General features: G+C 43.1%; 1 protein-coding gene across 1 annotated transcript; it reads left to right on the top strand.

Moving 5' to 3' along the window:
• The first annotated feature begins 263 nt into the window (after nt 1–263).
• Nucleotides 264–6,149, top strand: LOC311138704 (transmembrane protein 183A-like). The gene is made up of 8 exons (XM_084173493.1): nt 264–469; nt 2,233–2,322; nt 2,403–2,573; nt 2,874–3,033; nt 3,252–3,432; nt 3,642–3,722; nt 3,847–4,005; nt 4,625–6,149. Exons 1-8 carry the CDS (start codon nt 406–408, stop codon nt 4,808–4,810), a joined length of 1,092 nt encoding a protein of 363 aa, XP_084029619.1. The 5' UTR covers nt 264–405; the 3' UTR covers nt 4,811–6,149.
• The last annotated feature ends 11,230 nt before the right edge of the window (nt 6,150–17,379 follow it).

Genomic DNA, 17,379 nt, shown 5'->3' with positions numbered 1-17,379 from the left:
GAAGTCAGTGTGCTACAATGGTTTCATAGTAGCCTACCGTGTCGCTCTTCCGCTACTTTGTAATAAGAATTTAGATGATGACGTAATCCTTTGGGAATTTAACTCCACCTCCATCCAGTGAGAGTGAACAGACTAATCTGATTGGCTCAATGACCACTCAGAAGACGTCTTGTCCAATCAGATTCGAAAACGATGAGTAAGACGTTTAATACTGATACAAAGGAAGTCTCGCGGGATTTAACGTACGGAAGCTCACTTACGTCAGTCCCATGATGGCTGAAGATCCTGGAGGAACATTTTTCAATTTCTCTACCACCTTTTTCTTTTTCTCTTTACCTCTGCTTGTCATAGAGACATGGCAGGATACACAGCCTCGATAAGCGGCCACAGACCCTTATTACCGTCATGCCCAAGAAAGGGAACCGAAAACGGCTGAAATTTCGGGCCGGGGACGTCTGCTCGGAGTCAGGTACTGTAGTTAGCTAGCTTGCTAAAGCTAACTTGTTGACCGGACCGGCTAACAGGCCGCCGTACGTTATCATTGCAGTGGTGCGCAGAGTGGGTGGGTCCTCGAGGACGAAAGTCAAACCACCCTATTACCATCATTAATAGTAAATCAATTGCTTGTGAATATTCAGGAGGATTGCAATGTTAGCCATAAAAATAGGACGTTCAGATATAAATATTTAGGCCTATTTTTGGTGGATGTCAGTCAGACATACCCACCAGTTGAGCGTAAAAAAGTTGGTCTTCAAATTAAATGCTAGGTTGGGCGTAGCTACGTCCGACTTTGGGATCAGAATTTACACCTGTTGCACCAACCAAAAATAAAACTAGTCGTAGCTAAATCCGGTGTAAACAATGCGCGTTCATGACAATTTTATGTTTTATAATAATGGTTACTAGGCAGTGCTCCTATGCGTGCACGTTTTCTTAACCATAACTGGATGGATCAATCAATAATTACTGTTGGAATGAATATCACTGAATGACTAAAATATTGGAATAAAGTAGGCGAATGCCATTGAAGGCATTTCTCATATTGTTCCTTACTGAAGCTCCCAAAGTCATCCAACCGTTTTTAAATACTTTAAATCAATAGCCGTGTGTGGTGAACTATAATTTCAGCACTTTATGATTGGGACAGCGTTATCGCGCTGGATTGAGACAAGTGTGGGTAAATCATTCAATGTCAGATTTTTGTTTTCACGTAATCTCCGTTTGGATATTTGGTTGCAATTAGGCTGGGAAAATGTTAGCCAAATTGAGGTGAGTGTTCATGATGATTATCGTAAGTCTAGTTTTCTCGTCTAACAGTGTTATTATAACATTTTGCTAACATGTTAGCCTACTCTAGCATAGTATAAAAGGCGGATTATTTTGCTCTTCACTCGTAAAAGCCCTTGACTTGTCTGATAATCAATCAATGTGATTTTGTTTCACTGAATCTCGGTCTGTATATTTGGTTATTTGATCTCTGTCTGGGCAAATAATAGCGGACTAAACTCAAATTCCATGGTGAAGGATGTCCGCTAGGCAAATAAATGGAGGTGGCAGCTCATCTATTAGTTTGCTAATATCTGATGAGACACATTTAGAAAAGCCTTGGAGGTTGTGAAATATGAACACGAGACTCACATCCTTTTGAAAATATAGATTGCTATTATTTTCTGTGCATATCATGAAAGAAGATCGTCCCAATTGCACCGTACTCCTGCGCCCTACTAGGCGTAGTTCATAGAAGGGCTTACGCCCAGGGGGTGCAACAGGTATAATTTTTAGGTCTGGCATAGAGCACATTTTATGTCGGACGTAGAGTTACAAACAACTGGTGCAACCAGCCCCACTACTAGGGCACATCTCAGTAGTGTAGCTAGACTTATTCTCCTCCTTGTCTTCCTTCCTCTGCAGTGTCCTGAAAAAGGTGCAAGGCTTTGTTCCAGCCGGTTTGAGGGCATTAAATCTGTGATGCATTGTGGGTAAAGTAGTTAATTATGATGTAAAGTGTTTTGTTGATCAGTCAGTAGGCAGTCGCCTACAATGTCAAACAAGCCCAAAGCCAAAAGTGTCTGACAATGCTTTCACCTAACCAGGGCTTTCAGGTCAGTGCAGAAAAAGGAAAAGAGATGAGGGGAGCAAGAAGTTGTAAATTAGGACTATTGAGATGCACCTCATGCCACTCTTTGCTATTGTGAGTGATTGGTAAAACGTATCTTCTCCCCTCTCTTGCAGTGACGGTTGCTGATTTCGCCAATGCCGACCCAGCCGTTGTGAAGTCAGGGAGGGTAAAAAAGGCTGTTGCCAATGCAATTGAGAAAGAAGGTAAGAGCATCATTCAAAAAGTTCAGATTTGTTCTACGCACAGTATTGCACTTACTAACTTCCCACTGTTTGTCCTGCAGTGAAGTTGTTGTGTGGACTTGAGGGGTCGCAGGGTTCCGTACAGGAGGTGTTCTCGTCAGCATCCACCCTCACCGGAGACACCCTAGAGAGTAGCGACGACCTCGACCCCGGGGAAGATGGAGAGAACGAGGCCAAACAGGCCCGCAAGAAGAAAAACAAGAGGAGGAAAGGTACACTTCACCGCCTCTAGTCATGCATTGGAAGAGAGTTGAGGGCTGCGTTTCATTCCAGAGGGTTGCTCCCTTTCCCCTGTACTCGTTCATGCTCCTTCACAGATGTTATACAGTGCAACTGGGTAGGTATTAGCAATAGGCTGTAAACTAGGCCATCTTTGCTTTCACCTATCCAGTCGTCTCAGATCCGTAAGGGGAAGTGAACAGGGACAGATAGGAGTGAACAACAATAATAATAATAACAACTTTCCTGAATATAACAGCCCATCGTTTGATTGACTGTATCTGTTTTTCCAGAGTGTAGTGAGTGCAGTGATGGGGAGGACTACACAGTGGATATCTGGCTGGTGCTGGCTTCCTATATCCGTCCAGAGGATGTGTGTACATTTGCTCTGATCTGCAGAAACGCCTGGACCGTCACCTGCACTGCTGCCTTCTGGACCAGACTATATAGGAGGTAGGGTTAGACCCTCTCATTCCCACAACCTATATTCTAGGTGGGCTCTTGATAAGACTTGAATCCTGGAAAATCAGATTCACATTGCCCTTGAAAGTTGGCACCTGAAGGAGAGGTACCCTAGTTTTCTTATTTACATATGTTGTTTCCCGGCCTCTCCCCCTCTCTCTCAATTTCACCTCCCTTCCTCCTCCTCTCTCTCTCTCACTCCCCCATAGACACTACAGTGTGGATGCTCACCTGCCATTCCGTTTGCAGCCAGACTCAATAGCCAGGAAACGTTGTCTACGGGCTCGCGTGATTCGCTCCCTCTTCCACCTGTATGAGCCATTCAGCTCACGTGTCTCCCTGAACCCTGCCCTCCCGGAGTCCACGCCCACCATGCTACTCAACTCCAAGGTAAAGAACCAAAATGGCGCCAAGCAGGGAAACAGGCTAGCGATTGTGCCAAAGAACTGTATGGTTTGAGATTCTGGTCTTCTAATTTGGATCACTATATCTGTGCAATAACTCATTAATCCTGGTCCATCAAATTCTGGCATTAATGTCCACTTGACACTTGGGCAATCCAATGCTAAGAAATGTTTTACCCATTTTCTCCTCTGCAGTGTCTGCTGTTCTGGGTCAGTAAGGTTGTGGGCACTCGACCTGATCCCATGTGGGAGTTCAACTTCAAGTTTGTGAAGCCGGTATGTATTCATGCCGAACTGTCTGAAGGACACTAGTGAAGCATGTTTACTTTGAATTTAAAGTAAAACATTTAATTGTAATCAGGGGTACCGTAGTTTATATAAGTTTGTCCCTCTCCGCTAGGTGGTGAGGTGTAAGGGTGGCAGTGCCACCCGGGATCTGCTGTTGCCCCGTCAGTATGAGGAGGTCCATGCTAACCCAGATTCAGGCTGCTACCTGCTGCAGGTCACCACCCTGAACTTCATCTTCACCTCTGTCGTCATGGGGATGACCCTCGCCCTGGTCTGTATACTAGTCTTTCTGGCTTTCACACTGAATTGACTCTTTGTTGTCTCCATCCATGAAGTTGCATTGTTAAAGGCCCAGTGCAGTCAAAATTCAGTTTTTCCTATGTTTTGTATCATATTGTACAACAGCTGATGAAATGAAGACTGTAAAAGGGTGAACAAATGTGATCAGTGTTATTTCCTGATAGTTGCTGGTTGAAAATACAATTTACACACCTAATCAGCAGGTTTTGCATGGGTGGAGTTTTGGCTTGCCTGGTGACATCACCAGGCGGTATAAGTTAATAGACCAAGAACAGAGAGTTTCAGGTTACATATCCCTTCCTTTAGGCCCCTCCAGTTAGGTCCCTCACTCGAATTCTTGCTTGAGAAATAGTTATTTGCTAAAAGCGATTTTTGTTTCTTTTTGACCATTTGAATGAAAAGCGACTACAGTCAGATACTCTATTGTTACCCAGAAATGATTTGATATTGAGATAAAAGAACAGCTGCATTGGGCCTTTTTTAAATCATATTATGTGGTTGTAACTCGTAGAGTGGGCCTCTTTTAGGATAGGGGAACCTGTGTCTCCGGTCTGTCTAACCCACTCTGTCTGTCTCTGTTCCCTTCCCAGTTCAACATCAACGTGAGCACAGACATGCGTCACCACCGAGTGCGCCTGGTTTTCCAGGACTCTCCCCCCCAGCGGGGGAGGAGTAGGGGGGAGCAGGGGGGGACACAGGTGGTGCTGGACCCTGTACACAGCGTGAGACTCATGGACTGGTGGCATCCACAGTACCCTTCCTCCCCCTATATCTAAAACCCACCTCTCCTCACGTGTAGAACCCTCTTATTATCCCACATGCTCCACACATTACACCCCTTTACTCTTAAAACCCTTATTGTACCCATCTGCCTGTACACCTAGAACGCCCAATACCCCCTTACACCAAAAACCATCCACATTACCCTGTCTCCCTGGACAGCCAGAACCTTGCTTGATCTCAACCTTCTACAGCCCTGACACCAAAAACCACCTACCTCCTCAGTACCCTAGCTCTCCATAGACAAACCCTCGATACCTTCCAATCCCCCCACATTGCCTATCTTCGGATCACCCTACAAATTTATGTTGAACAGATGCAGAGACAATGTCATTTCTTTTAATATTTCCTCCTTTCTGTAACTGCTAAATCTTAGTTTAAGGCCATTTTTAAATGGGAGACCTTTGATTTTACATTTTGATTTGACTTTAATTCTAGGGTCCAAAATTATGATTTGCTGCTTGTGTAATTGTATTTTATTTGATACCTCTAATCATTGCTTTTTAAAAAACCCTACTCCTGATTCGTCCCCTGTGTATCCTCCTCAGGAAGGAAGGGGAGATCTGAAAGCTTGTAATGGGAGCAGCATTTTATATGCTGCTTATGTCTGTGTTAGAATGTTTCTGATTGGGTTTATGAACACAAGGCCAGTCTTCTATGTAAACAATGATCAGTAGAAGCATGCCAATCATGCTTAATTTCTAACGAGGGGTGGCATTTGAAGAATCAACATGTAATACCCACAGGAGACTGTATGGCAGCTCTGTTTCAGTTCTACTGTTCACTCATCGTCCAATCAAAATGCAGTTAAGAACATTTAGTGTTTGATTTTAGTTTGAATTTAGAAGTTCATTATCGTGTGTGTAGTGGAAAGCAAAGCTTTTTTTGATGATCAGACTTGAAATTGCTTTATTATGAATGAATGTATAGCTGGTTGACCTTGTGAGGGACATATGTATGTTTGACTGTGAGAGCCAACCATAATATCAGTCCCCATGTAAAGCCTGTGGATGCTGTCTGTATGTGATGTGATTGTTTGGTCAACCTCCTGTACTGAAATACAACTGGAAAGAACCCCCTCCATATATATATATTTTTGTAAGATTTTGTTTTTACAGATTGAATTAGACAATAGACATCAACTTAACATTTCCACAGACATAGATCCACAAAACTAGACATGGCATTGGCAAAGACTGAATATAACCTCCTACATGCTGTGTTGTATTTATCAATACAAATGGTGTTTCCTACTATCATAAGTTTGGCATATGGTGATACCTACTTAAAATGTAGATGTTTTCAATTTGAATATGTAAATGTGGATATACAGTACCTAGTCCTGTCATGTGTTTCCTTGATAATAGTGACCTCTTGTGGTAACATGGAAAATGTAAAAACTTTGAAGCACACTGAGAAAGGTTGCTTGTACATTGATTTATTTGATAGATTTTTGGGTAAAACTATTTGTACAGTTTAAACCATAAAAGTACAAAGAAATCCCAGAAGAACACACATGAAATCGCAATGTTGATATTAGATTGTTGAATTACAGAAAATGACACCTGATGCGGCATCCACAAAGACGGTAGGGCGAGACCCGCTAGGGCAGGGTTCCCCAACTGGTGGCCCGTTTTTATTTGGAGCCCTAAGTTTTATGAGAGGGAAAGAAATAAGCATTTATTTAATTTTTTTGACATAGAAGACTAAAAACACCAGAAAATCAGCTTAAATTGATTTTAATTTTGGAAATCTGTTCCAAAGTATTCCCACACATAATGGAGATCTACACTCAGTGGCCAGTTTATTAGGTACACCACCCCATTCACGAAAATGCTTTGCTCCTACAGACAATGAGTCACGTGGCTGTGGCTTGCCATATGTATAAAGCAGGCAGACATCGAGCACAGTACAACAGTGGTGTGCAGAACGGCATCTCGGAATGCACAACTTGTCGGTCCTTGTCACAGATGGGCTATTGCAGCAGACGACCACACCAGGTTCCACGCCTATCAGTTAAAAACAAGAAGTGGCTCCAGTGGGAACGTGATCACCAAAACTGGACAATTGAGGCGTGGAAAAACATTGCCTGCTCCGATGAATCCCAGTTCCTGTTGCGTCATGCTGATGGCAGAGTCAGGATTTGGCATAAGCAGCATGATGTCAACGGTACAGGCTAGTGGCCGTGGTGTAATGGTGTGGGGAATGTTTTCCTGGCACATGTTAGGTCCCTTGATACCAATTGAGCAATGTTTGTTTGACACACCTTGTAGAATCCATAACCTGAAGAATTCAGGCTGTTTTGGAGGCAAACGGGGGAGTCCAACCCTGTACTAGATGGGTGTACATAATAAACTGGCCAGTGAGTATGTGATTGAATACAATTGTAAGCAAGGTTTAAAGTGATTATGTTTTAGTCAAATAATATATCTGTTTGGGCTTATTGTGGTCAAGTTGCAGTCTACAAATTATTTGTAATTATGTTCAGGCCCCCTGACCATGCTCTAGAAAAAAATCGTCCTGCGGCTTAATTTAGTTGATGATCCCTGCCCTAGGGCCTAGGCTACCTGATTCAGGATGATATTGGCCTTGCATCTACGCTGAAACAGAGCCATTCAGTTTTAATACCATACTATAATTGCAACACACAAGCACGCATTAGTGGGAGGGAAGGTGTGCACTATTGTACACCTATGCTTCATTTGAAAAATGGTCAGGCAGTCAGGAATGAGTGACTGTTAAAGGCAATCCTGGCGCTACCATGTGCTGCATGCACTGACAGGCATAACGTCACTCCCCCGAAAATACCCCTGTCCAACAGAACTACATCCCCAAGAATTCCCCTCGCGCTCTGCCATTGGTGGCCGGAGTTGTCACAAGTGCACACAGGTGACCAGGGACGCTCCAAACATCACAGCCAGCGGAACGAAAACAATCAGCAGCTGGAGAGCCACGGGAGAGTAGCAGCCATTCTACTGAAATTATAACAACACACAAAGACGCCCCCCCCCCCCCCCCCCGGTAGTATGTGTGTGAAAGTCCCAGTGGTTCCGCCGAAAGTATCGGAGTGCACTGGTGGAAGAGCCACCTAGTTTCCCGAACCTGACTCCAACTTCGTATCGTCTGACCTTCATAGCGGGTAAGTGATATTCCACGGCTGAACTTCTGCTGCGCACTCACACCGCACCGCAAATCCACCTCAAATGGGCCAACTCTGGAAAACTCACTGGGTTGCATGTATTGTGCGCCATAGTTCATTTTCACTTTGAAAATAGATTTCATGGTCATCTTGAAACAATGAAAGTAATTTAGCTCGAGCGCTCATTGACACTGCTAGATAAAATGGCATGGGTTTTTATAAATAGGACCTATAGTTTTAGTGCATTTAAAACACATTTAATATAACATCATTTGCCTAAAACAGTAGGCTAGGCAACTACATTTATTTGTTGATTTAAAGTTGGTAGTCTAGTCAGCCTATTCAATTGTAAAGTTATTGGTATTTTTCTTAAAATATTGACAGCTACAAACATGGTATGATCAATGTTTATGCTATATTTTAGTGCACTTTCTCCTGAAATGTCAAATTCAATATCCTACACAGATGCCTTTGCCATTTATGACCAACCTCTGGTTTCCGTTCAGAGACACTCTATCCAGAGCTATGCTGCTGCTATGTACAAACCGTGTTTGTGATACTCATCTTATGTAACGAGAACTTTGCTGGAAAGCCTCGCGCAGGGGACCAAACAGAGCCGAGCGCAGTCAAGTCCCCGAGCAATGGTCGCTCCTTCGCGCGAGCTTGCCGCTTTACTTACAAACAGGGTGTATTTGCGCCAACGTGTTTGTTGTATGTATGTATGTGTGTGTGTGTGCGTGCATGTAGGCCATCATGAAGTAGGTTATGTGTGTTTCTGTACAGCAGGAGGATAGTTTTACATGGGTTAAGTTGCGCGATGTGAATATTGGTCACTGGGCTGTATGGTGTTTGCTTTAACTCGAACAACCTACGCGAGTGCCAAAGGCCTCTCATATCGAGTGATGTCACATTATGGGTGGTGGTGGTGGTCTTACAATACTTGACTGCTGCACCCAATGTAATTTGTTTGGTTTTACCTGTTGAATATTTAGGCAAGAGATGCAGTGCTTTAGCAGTCCCCTCTCTCTCTCTTTCTCTCTCAGGGTGGAGTGGTTTCTCTCTCCTCATCCCCTCTTTTTTTCCTACTCCTTATTTTTCCCTCAGTGGGGAGCGATATTGCTCCAACACTCACCACGCTGTAGTCCATACTAGGTCTGTATGCAATATATGTAATACCATGCATTGTAATACCACATTGTAATATGTAATAACACACAATGAGACCCAGAGGACTATTGCCTGACCCACCACTGGTACATTTGATCATTCAGGCCATTTAAGACAATAGTGTTGAAAGGTAATTTGGTCAGGCCTAGTCAACCGGCCTATTGTCCATCTCACTAATATCTGACAATACACAACTGACCCCTTCTGTTTTAGATGAAATCTCCCATTCTCACCCTGACTCAACTACTTTCACTATTAGGCCATTTCTCAGAAATGTCTTCATCAGAGTGACCTCAAAGCAACTTACTCACATGTATTCATATTCATATAGCCAACATCAGCAGGAGACAAGTCAAGTTTCAAGCAGAACCTTCCTTTTTGGAAGTAGTGGCAGACAGTTAAACTGGTATAACTCACAAGTAGGTACTAACTTTCTGTAATTATATATCAAATATGTATTTCTACAGGTAGCAGCACAGGAATGTAATACGGTGAACATGCAGTAGACTAGACCCAAACTCTTTAGATTAGGATATCACTATTTGAGGAATGTGGATAGATGGACCTTTGTTTGGATGTGGAGGGATGCATCTTATAAGCCCTGCCTGCCTGTCTGCCTGTCTGTAACATTCCCATCATCCCCTCTGTACTTTCATACAGGATGACAAACCTAACTTTGCCTTTGACCTGAGGACCTAGGGGTAATTTAAAGGCTTTAGCTTGTGGGGTTAACATGGTCTTGTGTCCTATGGATGAGCGGGGTTCGACACCCGATGAGATGTAAATATACTGTAAATTGAACACAATGTGCAGGTGAATGAGGCTGAGGTGAGATCAGATAGATGTGCTACTGAATACAGGGAGCCTCTTCTCCTCTCTGTGATCACTGTTCAAGATAAACAACAAGTCACAGACCATTCACAGCTACCTACAGCAGTGGCAGAGCAAGCTCCACTCTCTGCTGCGTTAGTGCACACATACACACACTTGAGTGCTAACAGGTTCAGCTGGGGGTCAGAGGACATATGGGTAGTAGAGGAGCGACAGGCCTTGGGTGGCCATGTTTGTTTTGATGTGTCTGAGTGACTCCAGATCAGATACACACTGACAGGACAGACAGGCTTGGAGAGAAGTTTACTCTGACACACACACACACACACACACTGGTGAATCCAAGTGTGTATCAGTTGCTGTAGGTACAATCATGCACTGTATAGGCCTACAGTAGACTCTGACTGAGTGGTTTCTTTCCATTGCATGTGTTTGTTTAACATCAGCCACGTCAAGGTTCGTTCTAAATTTCCATTCTCTCGGCGAGACACAAACCCCGCTTCTGTGTGTGTGTGTCTCAGTGCTGTAGGTCATGAATTAAGACAAATATGAGAGGAGACATTATTATTATTATTGCTAGCCCTTTCTTTGTAATATTGGAATTAAGATATTGAATTACTGTCTCGTATCTGAGGTCGGACATCTTAATATGATTTAGTTTTGAAACCATTGAAGTAAATCCATCTACACAACCACTGACCTGCTTGCACAGAGGCCAGGCAGTTGTGTATGTGTAGTAGATGTTGCCGGTGCCAGTTGGGCCTTTTTCTGTTAATGTGCAACCTGATCTGCACTCTCTCGCACTCACTCACTCATTCACTCACTCACTCACTCAAAGACAGCTGATTGTGAGTGGAGAGAGCTGGAGAGGAGTTTGGGAGGGGGGGCTCAAGGTGAAAGGTCAGAGGCTGTTGAAATCAAACTGATCAGCTAGGCTTTCAAAACAAAATACAACTGCAGTATACAAACTACCCTTGGAACGTGTAAGTCCACAGAACTTCACTGTAGGTTATATTGGGGACATTGTTTGATACCATTCTAGTTTACCTGATGCACGGTTAGATTTCTCAGCAATTCAACATATTTCTAGTAATCGGCTATCAGAAGCACATGTTTACTGTTTACAGCTTCTATTTCCTCAGAAAGGTGTATGTGTGTCAGCTGTGAGACATAACCTGATGGGCTTGTTCCAGTGCTCATGTTATGGCTGTATCCTGTTTGCTGTGTGTGTGAGCTGTATTTTCAGGCTTGTTGGACTGGTGTCCACATGGAAGTGGTGGTGACAGGGTTAATTTACTACAGGTAAACACAGGCATCCAGAGATTGGGTCAGTGGTGCCTGTAATCAGATGAGAAAGAGCAGCAGGTGTGTGTGTAAACACAGCTCCATCTGTTTTCCCCATTCCATGTGGAACTGAGGACCCAGAGCCCTAAAGAGCAGGAGCAACATGTCTCCCATTAAGCCCGGCCCTGGTTCCTAGAAATCTGCTTATTTGAACACTTCAGTGCGGTGCTCTGCTGTCTGATGGGTGTTTACTTTTACTAGAATGCATTCATGGCTGACGCTTCAGTAGTACACGCAAGGTCTGTCATATTGAGTGATATCACTTACATTAGGCAGGTTTCCATTGACCCAGGTTTATGCGACAAAATCCTTGCGACAAATTCCTTGCGACATGTGTAATGGAAACGGCAGATATAGGAGAATGAAATGAAATCGTCAATTTTTATCTGTTCGAGGGGTGGATTTTTCTTTAGTCGAACTTTATTGCGACGAATGATTATGGAAACTGTGTTTTTGAATAAATGATGATTAGCAAATCATTTTGAAGGTATGCGGGGTAAGTGATGTCATCACGTATCTACAAAGCTCCATTTAACATTTAATTCTAAAAACCTAGGCCTACTTCTTGCTAAATAAAAAAATTATACAATCAAAAGTATGTTTCTTTCCAGGACAACGATTGTCCTGACCTTCAAGAAAACCTGAATTGCTTTGTCTTGCTTTTCTGGTTGGCTGGATGGAAGTTTCCCCATCCAATTATTTCAGCTCTACAGGAGTGCAAGTTTTACCATGGCATGGACCGTGGCGATACGTTGGCAAATGAGAATGATTAGAATATGGCAAATATTAGTAAATTCTTGCATTCTCTCCATGCTGGCTTTTGCTGGCTACCTGAGACATGAAACAGATAGGTGGGAGGGCATACATGCGGTAGCCAATTTATTAATGTGCAATTTGCCTAAATTGATAATGGAAACACTTCAACCACTGAATAAGTTTTCGACACTCCAGGTTTTTATGAATGTATTTATTTATTTTGGTCTACCGTCATTACGTCCAGCTGTTTTTATCGACACAAGATAGTTACATGGAAACGCACCCTTGCAGGCAATTGTCACATCTATTTTCTATGCAAACGTTCTAAATGTCAACAAAAAATCACTGGACAAGTTAATGGAAACAGCTACTATGGGAAATAATTATGTTGACCTTCAATGATTTGCAACCGAAGTCACGTAGAGTGCATTCAGGAAGTATTCAGACCCCTTAACTTATTCCACATTTTGTTACATTACAGCCTTATTCTAAAATGGATTAAATAGTTTTTCCCTCATCAATCTACACACAATACCCCATAAGGTTTTTAGAATTTTTTGCAAATGTGTTAAAATAAAAAAACACAGAAATATCACATTTACAAGTATTCAGGCCCTTTACTCAGTACTTTGTTGAATCACCCTTGGCAGCGATTACAGCCTCAAGTCTTCTTGGGTATGATGCAACAAGCTTGGTACACCTGTATTTGGGGAGTTTCTCCCATTTTTCTCTGCAGATCCTCTCAAGCTCTGTCAGGTTGGATGGGGAGCGTCGCTGCACAGCTATTTTCAGGTCTCTCCAGAGATGTTCGATCGGGTTCAAGTCTGGGCTCTGGCTGGGCCACTCAAGGACATTCAGAGACTTGTCCCGAAGCCACTCCTGCGTTGTCTTGGCTGTGTGCTTAGGGTCGTTGTCCTGTTGGAAGGTTAACCTTCGCCCCAGTCTGAGGTCCTGAGCACTCTGGAGCAGATTTTCATCAAGGATCTCTCTGTACTTTGCTCCGTTCATCTTTCCCTCGATCCTGACTAGTCTTAGAGTCCCTGCCGCTGAAAAACATCCCCACAGCATGATGCTGCCACCACCATGCTTCACTGTAGGAATGGTGCCAGGTTTCCTCCAGACGTGACGCTTGGCATTCAGGCCAAAGAGTTAAATCTTGATTTCATCAGACCAGAGAATCTTGTTTCTCATGGTCTGAGAGTCCTTTAGGTGCCTTTTGGCAAACTCCAAGCAGGCTGTCATGTGCATTTTACTGAGGAGTGGCTTTGCCTGGCCACTCTACCATAAAGGCCTGATTGGTGGAGTGCTGCAGAGATGGTTGTCCTTCTGGAATGTTCTCCCATCTCCACAGAGGAACTTTAGAGCTCTGTCAGAGTGACCATCGGGTTCTTGGTCACCACCCTGACCAAGGCCCTTCTCCCCTGATTGGTCAGTTTGGCTGGGCGGCCAGCTCTAGGAAGTGTCTTGGTGGTTCCAAACTTCTTCCATTTAAGAATGATGGAGGCCACTGTGTTCTTGGGGACCTTCAATGCTGCAGACATGTTTTGGTACCCTTCCCCAGATCTGTGCCTCGAAAACAATCCTGTCTCGGAACTCTACGGACAATTCCTTCGACCTCATGGCTTGGTTTTTGCTCTGACATGCACTGTAAACTGTTGGACCTTATATAGACCGGTGTGTGACTTTCCAAATAAATGTCTAATCATTTGAATTTACCACAGGTGGACTCCAATCAAGTTGTAGAAACATCTCAAGGATGATCAATGGAAACAGGATGCACCTGAGCTCAATGTCGAGTCTCATAGCAAAGGGTCTGAATAGTTATGTAAATAAGGTATTTCAGTTGTAAAAAATATTTTACATGTGCAAAATTGTCTAAAAACCTGTTTTCGCTTTGTCATTTATGGGGTATTGTGTGTAGATTGATGAGGGGAAAAAATAATTAAATCCATTTTAGAATAAGGCTGTAACGTAACAAAATTTTTAAAAAGTCAAGGGGTCTGAATACTTTCCGAATGCACTGTATGGTGTCAAATCTAACAACTGTGGGAAAAAAGATTTCCACTTGCTCCATAACATGTACTGACATATTCTGCAAATCACTACTGTGTTCCCCTCTTCCTTTTTGTTTTAAAAACAAAAACACCAGGGACAGACAGACACCTGACCAGGGTGATGTGATGAGATTGGGTGGGTGGGTGGGTTGGTGGGTGGGGGGTTTTGAAGCATGTGCTGGATGTGTGACACTACTTCCTCTTCTAAGCCCCACCCTCAGGGGTCCCACTTCCTCTTTCTGGGTCTGAGAGGCTGTGGTCTGTGTATCACCTCTTCGCTTGGTAGTAGTCATTTCTGGAGCCTGCTGGAGTTTTTCCTGACCACATGACCATAAAACATTTTGGGCCCACATTACAGGCTACAACGAGGGCTAAGAGTTCTTCCTGGCCAGCTCATATGGTCAGTAGAAACTCCTGACCCTATAGACCTTTCATAGCTAGTGCTATCAAGCGTTTCTTCATGAAACTTTTATTTTCTAGGAGAGTCTTTGTCATCCCCCGTTCTACCCAAAATCAGCCTGTCAGACGATTTCACCCCCTCAAAATAGTCTAACGTGGAGGTGAGTCTAGGTCTGTGGCAGTCATTACATTTTGTCAGCCGGTGATTGTCAAGCAAATAACTGCCGGTCTCACGGTATATTGACCGTTAATTAACATAAACACATTTAGCATCTCCTGGCTTCCATGCATAGCCTACAAGCCACTGATGCAGACCTTTTATCTACATTTAAAAAGTATTATAAATCCATGTAATATAGCCTACACCATCACAATAAGTCCATCATTTATTTTAGACAGGTCTAAAGAAACATAATATGAAGAACATGTAGTTTATTTCAGAAGAACAGTATAACATACTCTGAGTTGTCCTTATGTAGCTCAGTTGGTAGAGCATGGCGCTTGCAACGCCAGGGTTGTGGGTTCGATTCCCATGGGAGGCCAGTATGAAAATGTATGCACTCACTAACTGTAAGTCGCTCTGGATAAGAGCGTCTGCTAAATGACAACCGGGAAAAAAATAAATAAAAATTGTTAGGTCCTGATCTGGCTATGCCATATGGCTGTGGGCTACACTAGTTCATTTAGCAGACAAGATTTGCTTAGAATTCCGTGGCATTCTTTTATATTATTTTATAGTATGAAGAATACAATTGAACATAGCTGAATAAAATAGAAAGGATATTTTCTCCAAACAATTTGAGGGAGTGCACACGTGTCTATTCTGTGTTGAGTGGTTAACAAAGAAACAGGTACTCCTATATGCTTAATTTAGTTATTTCTGTAAATTTAGTTGTGATGGCTATATGTTTGGATTTTTTATACATTCTAAGGCTGCATGATGCAACTCTAATGATGATTTGAAAAAAGAGGTATAAGCTCTGCTTTGTTTTTTTGCGGAGGCTGTACACACTTCATCAGTCTCTCATTCACAATTTGACAAGCACTTGATAATGCCTCAAATTTTCCGGCTGCATCCCCTTAGTGTGGCCGTAATGCCCCCTAAAATAATCTGTACCTTTTGTGGCCAATGGCCATTGTGCCCTCGGGCTGAATATAATCATTTTAATTCCCTTCTCCTGGCTGCGTGCCGAAGCACCTCTCACTCACATGGCTCTCCATCACGTGATCGGGTCTTTCTCACAGGCTACAAGTGAAGACGGACACATCGGGGATGCAACTGCGCACGTCCTTATCCAATTCTGAGGTGCATATTGAAGAAATTGGAAGAACTTTTTACTTTTCATCAGCCAACAAGATGAGTAGGCCTAACGAACAGCAAAAGGACTGACCTATGTCAATCTACTACCCCCCATAGTACAACAGTTGACCTATTCTGTGGAATAAATAAATATTCCAAACATAGTCTGGGACAGTTGTGGGATGCGATAGATCCCTAATTAATACAACCACTAGCATAAAAAAAACTGTTTTAAGCAGTGAGCCTGACGCAACAGATGAGAACGTTTAGCTTAAAATGTTGATAAACTATTAGGCTATTTCTTCACATTATATGCGCAGCAATACGCACACGGCAGTAGGCTATAAGCGCGAATGTTCCATTAGCAGGAAAATACCATTCTCAAAAGTGACCACAAATGCGATTATGCTTTTATTATATAGGTGCATTTTTATGGTGAGAATTATCTTCCCCAAACTTGAAACTCACGCGCTGCGTATGTATGCCAGTTAGGCTCTACAGCCGTTGTAAAGCGGATTAATGTGCTTCATTTTAAGAAGTTATTTGGCCACTTTAGTTGTTATGCAAACCTTACCAAAACATATAGGCCTATGGGCTAGGCTTAAGCTGGGCATCATTCACAAGTGATAGGCTAATATTGTCACCCATCACACTATTCTTAATTTAATGTTGTCTTTACATATACAGTGGGGAGAACAAGTATTTGATACACTGCCGACTTTGCAGGTTTTCCTACTTACAAAGCATGTAGAAGTCTGTCATTTTTATCATAGGTACACTTCAACTGTGAGAGACGGAATCTAAAACAAAAATCCAGAAAATCACATTGTATGATTTTTAAGTAATTTATTTGCATTTTTTTGCATGACATAAGTATTTGATACATCAGCAAAGCAGATCGTAATATTTGGTACAGAAACCTTTGTTTGCAATTACAGAGATCATACGTTTCCTGTAGGTCTTGACCAGGTTTTCACACACTGCAGCAGGGATTTTGGCCCACTCCTCCATACAGACCTTCTCCAGATCCTTCAGGTTTCGGGGCTGTCGCTGGGCAATACGTACTTTCAGCTCCCTCCAAAGATTTTCTATTGGGTTCAGGTCTGGAGACTGGCTAGGCCACTCCAGGACCTTGAGATGCTTCTTACGGAGCCACTCCTTAGTTGCCCTGGCTGTGTGTTTCGGGTCGTCGTTATTCTGGAAGAACCAGCCATGACCCATCTTCAATGCTCTTACTGAGGGAAGGAGGTTGTTGGCCAAGATCTCGCAATACATGGCCCCATCCATCCTCCCCTCAATACGGTGCAGTCGTCCTGTCCCCTTTGCAGAAAAGCATCCCCAAAGAATGATGTTTCCACCTCCATGCTTCACAGTTGGGATGGTGTTCTTGAGGTTGTACTCATCCTTCTTCTTCCTCCAAACACGGCGAGTGGAGTTTAGACCAAAAAGCTCAATTTTTGTCTCATCAGACCACATGACCTTCTCCCATTCCTCCTCTGGATCATCCAGATGGTCATTGGCAAACTTCAGATGGGCCTGGACATGCGCTGGCTTAAGCAGGGGGACCTTGCGTGC

This window comes from Coregonus lavaretus (genome assembly GCF_964263955.1).
Source record: "Coregonus lavaretus genome assembly, chromosome: 12".
Classification (NCBI taxonomy): Eukaryota; Metazoa; Chordata; class Actinopteri; order Salmoniformes; family Salmonidae; genus Coregonus; species Coregonus lavaretus.
This window is presented reverse-complemented; position numbering and strand designations above follow the sequence as displayed.

What these genes read in the sequence shown, in the direction of transcription:
- LOC311138704 (XM_084173493.1), top strand. Translation starts at nt 406, where the DNA reads ATGCCCAAGAAAGGGAACCGAAAACGGCTGAAATTTCGGGCCGGGGAC. An exon ending in CAATGCAATTGAGAAAGAAG is followed by an intron (nt 2,323 to 2,402) that starts GTAAGAGCATCA and finishes TTTGTCCTGCAG; the next exon opens with TGAAGTTGTTGTGTGGACTT. An exon ending in CCATGCTACTCAACTCCAAG is followed by an intron (nt 3,433 to 3,641) that starts GTAAAGAACCAA and finishes TCTCCTCTGCAG; the next exon opens with TGTCTGCTGTTCTGGGTCAG.